Source organism: Oncorhynchus nerka, linkage group LG5, assembly GCF_034236695.1.
Source record: "Oncorhynchus nerka isolate Pitt River linkage group LG5, Oner_Uvic_2.0, whole genome shotgun sequence".
NCBI lineage: Eukaryota > Metazoa > Chordata > Actinopteri > Salmoniformes > Salmonidae > Oncorhynchus > Oncorhynchus nerka.
Window position 1 is genome coordinate 36,111,706 of NC_088400.1, and position 13,039 is coordinate 36,124,744.

Below are 13,039 nucleotides of genomic sequence, written 5' to 3' on the forward strand. Positions count from 1 at the left end.
TTGCCACTGTGTCTTCTATATCAGATGACCTGGCCTCCACAATCACCCGACCTCAACCCAATGGAGATAGTTTGGGATGAGTTGGACTGCAGATTGAAGGAAAAGCAGCCAACAAGTGCTCAGCATATGTGGGAACTCCTTCAAGACTGTTGGGAAATCTGGTTGAGAGAATGTACACTATGTACACTACGTTCAAGAACAGCCCACACATCTGATTCAACAGGTGATTGTTACCTGATAATCATAGATTATAGATTACATAGATCATGTAGCTGAGACCACACGACAAACCAGCTTACACTGCAAATGTACTATAACCCACAGCGAATCACATGTCTTACCGAGTTGCCTGGAAGTCTGAAAAGGAAGGTACCTTCATCTTTGCAATCTTAGTACTCTACTGATGAAAATGCACAAGCCTCAGGCAATAGATGGAACAATCAACCCCTGGTACCTAACATACATGTGCAATGTATCAGCATGCAGGTGCTTAGACCTAACGTTACCGTGCGGTGTCTTCCCCTCTCCCCAATGAGCATGACCATACACAGACTAACCAAAGCATCATGCGTCTGCAAGCGCCAGGGAGCGGGGTAGAGAGAGAGGAGAGTGGGGGAGGAGAGAGGGGAGGGGAGAGGACGGTAGAGAGAGAGGAGAGTGGGGGAGGGGAGAGAGGGGGAGGGGAGACAACGGTAGAGAGAGAGGAGAGTGGGGAGGGGAGAGAGGGGGAGGGGAGAGGACGGTAGAGAGAGAGGAGAGTGGGGGAGGGGAGAGAGGGGAGGGGAGACAACGGTAGAGAGAGAGGAGAGTGGGGGAGGGGAGAGAGGGGAGGGGAGACAACGGTAGAGAGAGAGGAGAGTGGGGGAGGGGAGACAACGGTAGAGAGAGAGGAGAGTGGGGGAGGGAGAGAGGGGGAGGGGAGAGGACGAGAGAGAGAGAGGAGAGTGGGGGGGGGAGAGGGACGGTAGAGAGAGAGGAGAGAGGGGGAGGGGAGACAACGGTAGAGAGAGAGGAGAGTGGGGAGGGAGAGAGGGGGAGGGAGACAACGGTAGAGAGAGGAGAGTGGGGGAGGGAGAGAGGGGAAGGGAGAGAACGGTAGAGAGAGGAGAGAGTGGGGGAGGGGAGACAACGGTAGAGAGAGAGGAGAGTGGGGGAGGGAGAGAGGGGGAGGGGAGACAACGGTAGAGAGAGAGGAGAGTGGGGACGGGAGAGAGGGGGAGGGGAGACAACGGTAGAGAGAGAGGAGAGGGGGGAGGGGAGAGAGGGGAGGGGAGACAACGGTAGAGAGAGGAGAGTGGGGGAGGGGAGAGAGGGGAAGGGGAGAGAACGGTAGAGAGAGGAGAGTGGGGAGGGGAGAGAGGGGAAGGGGAGAGAACGGTAGAGAGAGGAGAGTGGGGAGGGGAGACAACGGTAGAGAGAGAGGAGAGTGGGGGAGGGGAGAGAGGGGGAGGGGAGACAACGGTAGAGAGAGAGGAGAGTGGGGGAGGGGAGAGAGGGGGAGGGGAGACAACGGTAGAGAGAGAGGAGAGTGGGGGAGGGAGAGAGGGGAAGGGGGGAGAACGGTAGAGAGAGAGGAGAGTGGGGGAGGGGAGAGGGGAAGGGGAGAGAACGGTAGAGAGAGAGGAGAGTGGGGAGGGGAGAGAGGGGGAGGGGAGAGAATGGTAGAGAGAGAGGAGAGTGGGGGAGGGGAGAGAGGGGGAGGGGAGAGGACGGTAGAGAGAGAGGAGAGAGGGGGAGGGGAGAGGACGGTAGAGAGAGAGGAGAGGGGGGAGGGGAGACAACGGTAGAGAGAGAGGAGAGTGGGGAGGGGAGAGAGGGGAGGGGAGAGGACGGTAGAGAGAGAGGAGAGTGGGGGAGGGGCGACAACGGTAGAGAGAGAGGAGAGTGGGGGAGGGAGAGAGGGGAGGGGAGACAACGGTAGAGAGAGAGGAGAGTGGGGGAGGGGAGAGAGGGGAGGGGAGACAACGGTAGAGAGAGGAGAGTGGGGGAGGGGAGAGAGGGGAAGGGGAGAGAACGGTAGAGAGAGGAGAGTGGGGGAGGGGAGACAGTGGTAGAGAGAGAGGAGAGTGGGGGAGGGGAGAGAGGGGGAGGGGAGACAACGGTAGAGAGAGAGGAGAGTGGGGGAGGGGAGAGAGGGGGAGGGGAGACAACGGTAGAGAGAGAGGAGAGTGGGGGAGGGGAGACAACGGGGGAGAGAGAGGAGAGTGGGGAGGGAGAGAGGGGGAGGGGAGACAACGGTAGAGAGAGAGGAGAGTGGGGGAGGGGAGAGAGGGGAGGGGAGACAACGGTAGAGAGAGAGGAGAGTGGGGGAGGGGAGAGAGGGGAGGGGAGAGAACGGTAGAGAGGAGAGTGGGGGAGGGGAGACAGTGGAGAGAGAGAGGAGAGTGGGGAGGAGAGAGGGGAGGGGAGACAACGGTAGAGAGAGAGGAGAGTGGGGAGGGGAGAGAGGGGGAGGGAGACAACGGTAGAGAGAGAGGAGAGTGGGGGAGGGGAGAGAGGGGAAGGGGAGAGAACGGTAGAGAGAGAGGAGAGTGGGGGAGGGGAGAGAGGGGAAGGGGAGAGAACGGTAGAGAGAGAGGAGAGTGGGGGAGGGGAGAGAGGGGAGGGAGAGAACGGTAGAGAGAGAGGAGAGTGGGGAGGGGAGAGAGGGGAAGGGGAGAGAACGGTAGAGAGAGAGGAGAGTGGGGAGGGGAGAGAGGGGGAGGGGAGAGAACGGTAGAGAGAGAGGAGAGTGGGGGGAGGGGAGAGAGGGGAGGGGAGACAACGGTAGAGAGAGAGGAGAGTGGGGGAGGGGAGAGAGGGGAAGGGGAGAGAACGGTAGAGAGAGAGGAGAGTGGGGGAGGGGAGAGAGGGGAAGGGGAGAGAACGGTAGAGAGAGAGGAGAGTGGGGGAGGGGAGAGAGGGAAGGGGAGAGAACGGTAGAGAGAGAGGGGGATGGAAGAGGAGAGAGGCAGGTAGAGAAAGGAGGAGGCGGGAGGAGTCATGGGGGAGAAGGAGATGGAGAGGGCTAAAGCCAGCAAGACTAAAAGCCAGGGGAGCATGGGGGGAGACGGACAGTTGCTTAATGGGTGGGCAGCAAGCCAATAATATACTGGCATCTTAATATCAACCTAATATGGATGTCCTATACAGTAGAGGTGCAGAGTCATGAGGTTGTAGCATGACGAGCTGCAAGATTCTTATTCCATGAAGCCAAGAGGCTCCAGTACAGTGAACAGCAGCTGCATCATTCCATGACCCCTTTCAGTGGTTTTAATATTCCTTTATATTGGCTGTATAGCAGGGGCCTATGGGTGGTTGGAGGATGTTTGGTGGGCTGTGCGCCACAGGCAAGCATAAGATACTCACAATCATACACACACACTATGAGTGAGAGGCCGCACAGGCCAGATGCTTTCCAAAAATGGGATGTAAAATGGACGGAAACTTTGAGGGGAGGAGAACTATCAGTTCAGACAGAATATGAGAGAGAGAAAGAGAGGAGGAAAAGCCAAAAAATAAGCATCACTTAAAAAACAAGGAGGGGGTGCGGACAAACCTTCGGGCTCTGAGCTCTCTTTGTTGATGACTTGCTTCAGCGGGCAGCAGAAGATTTCGTGACACTTAGCACGAAATGGGGACCCCTTACTCCTTAAATCCGCCGATGAGTGGATGGAATCCTGCCGCAACATAATGTACTCCTGGGTACCTGGAGCAGCGTCATCCTGGACTGCCGTGGTGCCACAACACAATGAACTGAGGTTAGGGGAGCGCTCACCACAACACAGACAGAAGAACAACGCAGAGACGAAACAAAGGCTAAATCAAATACAGACATTACATCAGCAACCACTAAAGCATTATTGTAACTAAACACAGCCTACTACCACAGAGGAAGAGAGAGAGAGAGAGAGTTAGAAGGAAGGGGGAGGAAGAGGAGGGCAGAGAGAGAAAGAGAACATTAACAACTTAAATAAATACAACTAAAGTAACATCAAGAGAGGGAGGGAGAGAAAAAAAAGAGGGAGGAGGAGTACGCGGCAAACTGATACAGAGACAAATCGGACCTAATCGTTATCAAGTAGTACTGTGGGTCCCAAGGTCATTCTAAAATCATTCTAAGGATCGCACAGAGGTGTGAAAGTAGAGCAAGGCAAGAACCTGCAAGGTCAATACCAGCAGATCTAAGGTCAGATCGGGGTGCTACTAACCCCAACCAGACAGTACCCTTTTTGAGGCAAGGCATGCAAATGTAAAAGCATGCGCTGATCCCAGACCAGTCAACCAGAGGCGTGGTGGTCGGGAATGTTTTCATGGAATGACACGACACATGCAGAGATGATATTGTGGATATTATTACAGTGGTTATTATGAATTCTATGAAGAAATGATAGCGTCAGCTGCATTATTTTGTCCAGTGTACTGCCCTAGGCCTGTCTAATGTTCATGGGAACCTGTCTAAAGGGTCAGACACATTGTAAGTTACCTCGAAACGACTACCTCACATTTCTCTTCTCCTCCACACGAAAGATTTATTAACCATCCTCCATCCATCTGTTAACTGAATGTATATCCACATACGGACAGGAGGGGTCTGCCGATCCACGTGCTCTACACAGACAGCCTCACAGGACAGAATAACTCAGTCTAAATTAAGTCTGGGCTACGTCATTACTATCTAGTTTCATTCTGTGGTAGTATTTCGGCTGACCTCCAGAAGTACTCAGTGGTGTACTGGCTCAGGGATGAAGTCTCATCCTCTCTCCTCTCTCTGCTTAGTTATTCAAAGTAAAAGATGAACGGAGTATATATATAGAGCTGTCAACCTGCTCCTTGTTCTGTTGTCAATGAGAACACTCGCTCCCTCCTCCCACCAGTTGACCCTCCGTTCACAGAGCATGGGGCTCGAGACGCATGAACGCTGACTCACACGCACACACTGTAGGTGCACACACCGCGGGAACACACACACACACACACACACACACACACACACACACACACACACACACACAGGTATGTACACACGTGTGCATAACAACAATATACCGCACGGGGTACACATATAGACACACGCAAGCACGCACGCATGTATGTATGCACAAACACACAAGCACACACACCACAAAGGCATGAATAGGCACAAGTCTTTGTGCCCAATTAATTTCAGTGAGGAATAGGGAGGCAGACTTTTCTATCCTTTTAAAATAACAAAGATAATAAATCAGGAGGTACTGTAAGAGGATACCTAGTGGGTTGCAAAACTGAATGCATTCAACCGTCTTCTGAATCAGAGAAGTGCAGGTGGCTGCCTTAATCAACATCCATGCACGGTGAGCAGTTGTTGTCAGGGATTAACTGCCTTGCTCAAGTGCAGAAGGCAGATTTTCTTTCTACCTTGACGGATCTGGGATTGTAACCAGCGACCTCTCGGTTACTGGCCCAAAACTCACTAGGCTACCTGCCACCCCATACAAAAATAGTGACAGGGTCACAAGTACAATTCAAAGGTGAGCAATAATTACATTTATCCAAAGCGACTTACATTCTCCGTGCATACATTTTATTTTAATTACTTCAGTGTTTACCTTGACTCTGAAAAAGGGTACAAACACAAACACACACATTTTATCAAAATGCATTTTTGGGCAGAAATGCCTTATGGAACGTGAACTTTCATGTGCCTTAATTAATAACAAACTTATATGCCATCTGTAAATACGAATAAAATTGTTAAATTATGAGCCTAGTTGGTTTAGCCACGAAAAAAGAAAGGAACCTTCCCACTAGTCACGGTTGGTTGAGATAATGGATGGGCTGGACATTCGGAGAGACGAGTTCGGATTGGTCTGCCATGTAGCACATTTATGTCTATAACATGAGCTTCTTAGTATATGTAGGCAACCCTTTCTAAAGCATTTAAATATATATATATATCACAAAGAACACTTTCTGGAGAACCGAGTTTTGAAATCAGTGGAATGCCTGGTGGAAGCAGAGTATTATAGCTAAGGAGATATAGAAAATTCAGGCATTTGTTTGCAAATACGGAGGGAGTCGAAAAGAGAACATAGAAGGCTGTTGTATAAAACACCTGTCTCTGGATTACATCTTCAAACGAAGGGAAACCATGGATCCATGAAAGAGAGTGAGAAGCGTTCATCCATGTATATGGATAAGAGATTCTAGCTAGCTACATTTTCAGATATTAGATTTGAGGTTGAAGAGGCGCTGTTGCGCCTTCTGTGTGTGTGGACCATTTCAGTTTGTCCGTGATGTGTATGCCGAGGAACTTAAAACATTCCACCTTCTCCACTACGGTCCCGTCGATGCTGTTTCCTGAAGTCCACAATCATCTTCTTTGTTTTGTTGACGTTGAGTGAGAGGTTATTTTCCTAACACCACACTCTGAGGGCCCTCACCTCCTCCCTGTAGGATGCATTGTCTTTGTTGGTAATCAAGCCTACCAGTGTAGTGTCATCTGCAAACTTGGTGATTGAGTTGGAGGCGTGCATGTCCACGCAGCCATGGGTGAACAGAGAGTACAGGAGAGGGCTCAGAACGCACCCTTGTGGGGCCCAATTTTGAGGATCAGCGGGGTAGAGATCTTATTTCCTACCCTCACCACCTAGGGGCAGGCCGTCAGAAAGTCCAGGACCCAGTTGCACATGGCGGGGTCGAGACCCAGGGTCTCATGCTTAATGACGAGTTTGGAGGGTACTGTGGTGTTAAATGCTGAGCAGCCTTGTGAGGGTTAACACATTTAAATGTTTTACTCACGTTGGCCATGGTGAAGGAGAGCCCACAGGCTTTGGTAGTGGGCCGTGTCAGTGGAACTGTATTGTCCTCAAAGCGAGCAAAGAAGTTGTTTAATTTTGGCAAGATGTCGATGTCCACGACGGGGCTGGTTTTCTTGTTGTAATCCGTGATTGACTGTAGACCATGCCACATACGTCTCATGTTTGAGCCATTGAATTGCGACTCTACTTTGTCTCTACACTGATGCTTTGCTTGTTTGATTGCATTGCGGAGGGAATAGCTACACTGTTTGTATTTGGTCATGTTTCCGGTTGCCTTGCCATGATTAAAAGCGGTGGTTCGGGCTTTCAGTTTTGCACAAATGCTGCCTTCAATCCATGGTTAGGGAAGGTTTTAATAGTCACAGTGGGTACAACATCACCGATGCACTTGCTAATAAACTCGCTCACCGAGTCAGCATATACTGTACATCAATGTTGTTGTCTGAGGCTACCCGGAACATATCCCAGTCCATGTCATCGAAGCAACCTTAAAGCGTGGAATCTGATTGGTCAGACCAGCGTTGGATAGACCTGAGGACGGGCGTTTCCTGATGGTTTCTGTCTATAGGCTGAGAGCAAGCATAAGGCATAATCATAAGGCATACACCCCTGTCCTTCTTCTTACCAGAGAGATGTTTGTTTCTGTTGGTGCGATGCGTGAAGAAACCGGGTGGCTGAACCGACTCTGACAACATATCCCGAGTGAGCCATGTTTCCGTGAAACAGAGAATGTTACAATCTTCGATGTCTCTCTGGATGGCAACTTGGGCCCTAATTGCGTCCACCTTGTTGTCTAGAGACTGGACATTGGTGAGTAATATGCTGGGAAGCGGTGGATGGTGTTCTCGCCTTCTGAGTCTGACCAGTAGGCCGCTCCTTCTGCCTCTCCTGCCGGCAACCGCGTTGTTTTGGGTCGGCCTCTGGGATTAGATCCCATGTCCAGGGTGGAGGTCCAAACAAAGGATCCGCTTCGGGAAAGTCCTATTCCTGGTTGTAATGATGGTAAGTTGACGTCACTTTTATATCCAATAGTTCTTCCTGGCTGGATGTAATAACACTTGAGATTGTCTGGGCTAACAATGTAAGAAATAATACATTAAAAAAGGCAGCCATCTCTGTCGGCGCCATCTTGATGTATGACAAACAATGATCTTGTTGTGAGTTTATTGGTATTAAAATACACCAGTTATGAATCGAGCCGATCGGTCACATATTAAACTGAAGGCAACATAAAAGCTGACATTAAGTCCATGGCAACAGCTAATGAGCAACTCTGTTACTAAGCATATTCCTTATAACTGTATATGACATGTATACAGTACATGTAGGTCAGAGGAGGCTGCTGAGGGGAGGACGGCTCATAACATTGGCTGGTACGGAGTAAATGGAATTGCATCAAACATCAGTATTTGATACCATTCCACCCCAGCCATTACCACAAGCCTGTCCTCCCCAATTAAGGTGCCCCCAGCACCCTGTGATGTAGGCCTATTCACAATCAGCCAGAAAGAGAGTAGCTGAGGCAGACTTAATAGTTAACAGACACCCCACTCTTATCACACACACACACACACACACACACACACACACACACACACACACACACACACACACACACACACACACACACACACACACACACACACACACACACACACACACACACACAGTGACTCGGGGGTCCATCAGCAGAACAGTTTATCACTAGCCTCCAGGAGCTATTTCCCATTGTCTTAGTGGAGACCAATGTCAACTACTGACACCTCATCCCAAAACGCTGCACTAAAACTGCAGATGAGAAAAGTGAAGAAAGCAACGAGTTGAAACTTGGGGTTTTGGGTAGACAGAAAAAAAGTAGGACTTCTAATGTCCCCATTCTGAAACTGGACCTCTTTCCATGCAGCGAAAGCATTTGAGGGAAATGTCCATCTTGCTCAAATCATTCTGCAACATCTGAAAAAGATGTCCTCTGATGAAATCACCCGTCTTTATAAATGTAGACTTGGCTTTTTGAGTTGTTGAAAAATGTGGCTTATTGTATCTTGAAGATCTTACTGCCCGTTATGAGGCCCTGATAAGCAATCTCTCAATGCACAGTGGACTCCCCTCCCTTCCTCCTCCCAACTGTATATGTGAGGAGTGACAGTGGTGTGAAGTGGCCCTCTAGAAGAACACTCACCCTCTTCACAGACAGCTAGCAGCCACTGCTGAGTGCCAGTCACTTCAGGCTGCAGGCCAGGGTCTAACTTCAAACTGCTCACTAGTACATGTACTAATGAACTCTGCTTTATATCTCCCTCTCTCATCTTCTCCGAGCTCTCTGTCAGACTACTGGCCCAGGTATGAGAGAAGAAAAAGAAGTAGGAAAAAAATTATGAAAATAAAGGAGACAGGAGACTGTCAGACAGTTTGACAGTTTGGATCTGGATCTAGAGTCCTGGGTCTAGAGGCCTGGATCTAGAGGCCTGGATCTAGAGGCCTGGATCTAGGGGCCTGGAGCTAGAGGCCTAAGGCCTGGATCTGGAGGCCTGGATCAAGAGGCCTGGGTCTAGGGGTCTGGATCTAGAGGCCTGGATCTGGAGGCCTGGATCTGGAGGCCTGGGTCTAGAGGCCTGGATCTGGAGGCCTGGGTCTAGAGGCCTGGGTCTAGGAGCCTGGATCTGGAGGCCTGGATCTGGAGTCCTGGGTCTTAGAGGCCTGGGTCTTAGAGGCCTGGGTCTAGAGGCCTGGGTCTAGGGGTCTGGATCTAGAGGCCTGGGACAAGAGGCCTGGGTCTAGAGGCCTGGATCTAGAGGCCTGGATCTAGGGGCCTGGGTCTAAAGGCATGGGTCTAGAGGTCTGAAGCTAGAGGCCTGGATCTGGAGGCCTGGATCAAGAGGCCTGGGTCTAGGGGTCTGGATCTAGAGGCCTGGGTCTAGGAGTCTGGTTCTAGAGGCCTGGATCTGGAGGCCTGGATCAAGAGGCCTGGGTCTAGGGGTCTGGATCTAGAGGCCTGGGTCTAGGAGTCTGGATCTAGAGGCCTGGGTCTAGAGGCCTGGAGGCCTGGGTCTAGGGGTCTGGATCTAGAGGCCTGGGTCTAGAGGCCTGGGTCTAGAGGCCTGGATCTAGAGAGCCGGGATTGGAGGCCTGGGTCTAGTAGTCTGGATCTAGACACCTGGGTCTAGAGGACCTGGATCTGGAGGCCTGGGTCTGGAGGCCTGGGTTTAGGGGTCGGGATCTAGAGGTCTGTATCTAGAGTCCTTGGTCTAGAGGCCTGGGTCTAGTGGTCTGGATCTAGACGCCTGGGTCTAGAGGACCTGGATCTGGAGGCCTGGGTCTGGAGGCCTGGGTCTAGGGGTCTGGATCTAGAGGTCTGTATCTAGAGGCCTGGGTCTATAGGCCTGGGTCTAGGGGTCTGGATCTAGAGGCCTGGGTCTAGAGGCCTGGGTCTAGAGGCCTGGATCTAGAGGCCTGGGTCTGGAGGCCTGGGTCTAGGGGTCTGGATCTAGAGGCCTGGGTCTAGAGGCCTGGGTCTAGAGGCTTGGGTCTAGAGGCCTTGGGTCTAGAGGCCTTGGGTCTAGAGGCCTGGGTCTAGAAGCCTGGTTTTAGAGTCCTGAATCTAGGGGTCTGGAGCTAGAGGCCTGGGTGTAGGAGTCTGGGTGTAGAGGCCTGGATCTAGAGGCCTGGATCTAGGGGTCTGGGTCTAAAGGCATGGGTCTAGAGGTCTGAAGCTAGAGGCCTGGGTCTCGAGGCCTGGGTCTAGAGGCCTGGGTCTAGGGGCCTGGGTCTAGGGGCCTGGGTCTAGGGGCCTGGGTCTAGAGGCCTGGGTCTAGAGGCCTTGGGTCTAGAGGCCTTGGGTCTAGAGGCCTGGGTCTAGAAGCCTGGTTTTAGAGTCCTGAATCTAGGGGTCTGGAGCTAGAGGCCTGGGTGTAGGAGTCTGGGTGTAGAGGCCTGGATCTAGAGGCCTGGATCTAGGGGTCTGGGTCTAAAGGCATGGGTCTAGAGGTCTGAAGCTAGAGGCCTGGGGCTCGAGGCCTGGATCAAGAGGCCTGGATCAAGAGGCCTGGAGGCCTGGGTTTTGGAGGCCTGGGTCTAGAGGCCTGGGTCTAGAGGCCTGGATCTAGAGAGCCGGGATTGGAGGCCTGGGTCTAGTGGTCTGGATCTAGACGCCTGGGTCTAGAGATCCTGGATCTGGAGGCCTGGGTCTAGAGGCTTGGGTCTAGAGGCCTTGGGTCTAGAGGCCTGGGTCTAGAAGCCTGGTTTTAGAGTCCTGAATCTAGGGGTCTGGAGCTAGAGGCCTGGGTGTAGGAGTCTGGGTGTAGAGGCCTGGATCTAGAGGCCTGGATCTAGGGGTCTGGATCTAGAGGCCTGGGTCTAGAGGCCTGGGTCTAGAGGCCTGGATCTAGAGGCCTGGGTCTGGAGGCCTGGGTCTAGGGGTCTGGATCTAGAGGCCTGGGTCTAGAGGCCTGGGTCTAGAGGCTTGGGTCTAGAGGCCTTGGGTCTAGAGGCCTTGGGTCTAGAGGCCTGGGTCTAGAAGCCTGGTTTTAGAGTCCTGAATCTAGGGGTCTGGAGCTAGAGGCCTGGGTGTAGGAGTCTGGGTGTAGAGGCCTGGATCTAGAGGCCTGGATCTAGGGGTCTGGGTCTAAAGGCATGGGTCTAGAGGTCTGAAGCTAGAGGCCTGGGTCTCGAGGCCTGGGTCTAGAGGCCTGGGTCTAGGGGCCTGGGTCTAGGGGCCTGGGTCTAGGGGGGTCCTGGGTCTAGAGGCCTGGGTCTAGAGGCCTTGGGTCTAGAGGCCTGGGTCTAGGGGCCTGGGTCTAGGGGCCTGGGTCTAGGGGCCTGGGTCTAGAGGCCTGGGTCTAGAGGCCTTGGGTCTAGGGGTCTGGAGCTAGAGGCCTGGGTGTAGGAGTCTGGGTGTAGAGGCCTGGATCTAGAGGCCTGGATCTAGGGGTCTGGGTCTAAAGGCATGGGTCTAGAGGTCTGAAGCTAGAGGCCTGGGGCTCGAGGCCTGGATCAAGAGGCCTGGATCAAGAGGCCTGGAGGCCTGGGTTTTGGAGGCCTGGGTCTAGAGGCCTGGGTCTAGAGGCCTGGATCTAGAGAGCCGGGATTGGAGGCCTGGGTCTAGTGGTCTGGATCTAGACGCCTGGGTCTAGAGATCCTGGATCTGGAGGCCTGGGTCTGGAGGCCTGGGTCTAGGGGTCTGGATCTAGAGGTCTGTATCTAGAGGCCTGGGTCTAGGGGTCTGGATCTAGAGGCCTGGGTCTAGAGGCCTGGGTCTAGAGGCCTGGGTCTGGAGGCCTGGGTCTAGAGGCCTGGGTCTAGAGGCCTGGATCTGGAGGCCTGGGTCTAGGGGTCTGGATCTAGAGGCCTGGATCTAGAGAGCCGGGATTGGAGGCCTGGGTCTAGTGGTCTGGATCTAGACGCCTGGGTCTAGAGATCCTGGATCTGGAGGCCTGGGTCTGGAGGCCTGGGTCTAGGGGTCTGGATCTAGAGGTCTGTATCTAGAGGCCTGGGTCTAGGGGTCTGGATCTAGAGGCCTGGGTGTAGAGGCCTGGGTCTAGAGGCCTGGGTCTGGAGGCCTGGGTCTAGAGGCCTGGGTCTAGAGGCCTGGATCTGGAGGCCTGGGTCTAGGGGTCTGGATCTAGAGGCCTGGATCTGGAGGCCTGGATCAAGAGGCCTGGGTCTAGGGGTCTGGATCTAGAGGCCTGGGTCTAGGAGTCTGGATCTAGAGGCCTGGGTCTAGAGGCCTGGAGGCCTGGGTCTAGGGGTCTGGATCTAGAGGCCTGGGTCTAGAGGCCTGGGTCTAGGGGTCTGGATCTGGAGGCCTGGGTCTGGAGGCCTGGGTCTAGGGGTCTGGATCTAGAGGTCTGTATCTAGAGGCCTGGGTCTAAAGGCCTGGGTCTAGTGGTCTGGATCTAGACGCCTGGGTCTAGAGGACCTGGATCTGGAGGCCTGGGTCTGGAGGCCTGGGTCTAGGGGTCTGGATCTAGAGGTCTGGATCTAGAGGCCTGGGTCTAGAGGCCTGGGTCTAGGGGTCTGGATCTAGGGGTCTGGGTCTAGAGGCCTGGGTCTAGAGGCCTGGATCTAGAGGCTTGGGTCTAGAGGCCTGGATCTAGAGGCCTGGATCTAGAGGCCTGGGTCTGGAGGCCTGGATCTGGAGGCCTGGGTTTGGAGGCCTGGGTTTGGAGGTCTTGGTCTAGGGGTCTGGATCTAGAGGCCTGGATCTAGAGGCCTGGATCTAGAGGCCTGGGTCTAGAGGCCTGGATCTAGAGGCCTGGGTCTAG

The 13,039-nt window shown here is 53.2% G+C and overlaps 1 protein-coding gene across 3 annotated transcripts in view; it reads right to left on the reverse strand.

Annotated features, from left to right (window-relative positions):
- The window catches only part of fgf13a (fibroblast growth factor 13a), a 267,849-nt gene that overhangs the window by 78,243 nt on the left and 176,567 nt on the right, over positions 1 to 13,039 (reverse strand). For 2 of the 3 annotated variants that reach the window (XM_029659707.2, XM_029659706.2), the window contains exon 3: positions 3,539 to 3,709. The exons of the other annotated variant lie outside the window; for it this stretch is intronic. In XM_029659707.2, coding sequence (XP_029515567.1) covers positions 3,539 to 3,709 — 171 coding nt within the window. The remainder of the gene's footprint in view (positions 1 to 3,538; positions 3,710 to 13,039) is intronic. 3 annotated transcript variants of the gene reach the window in all.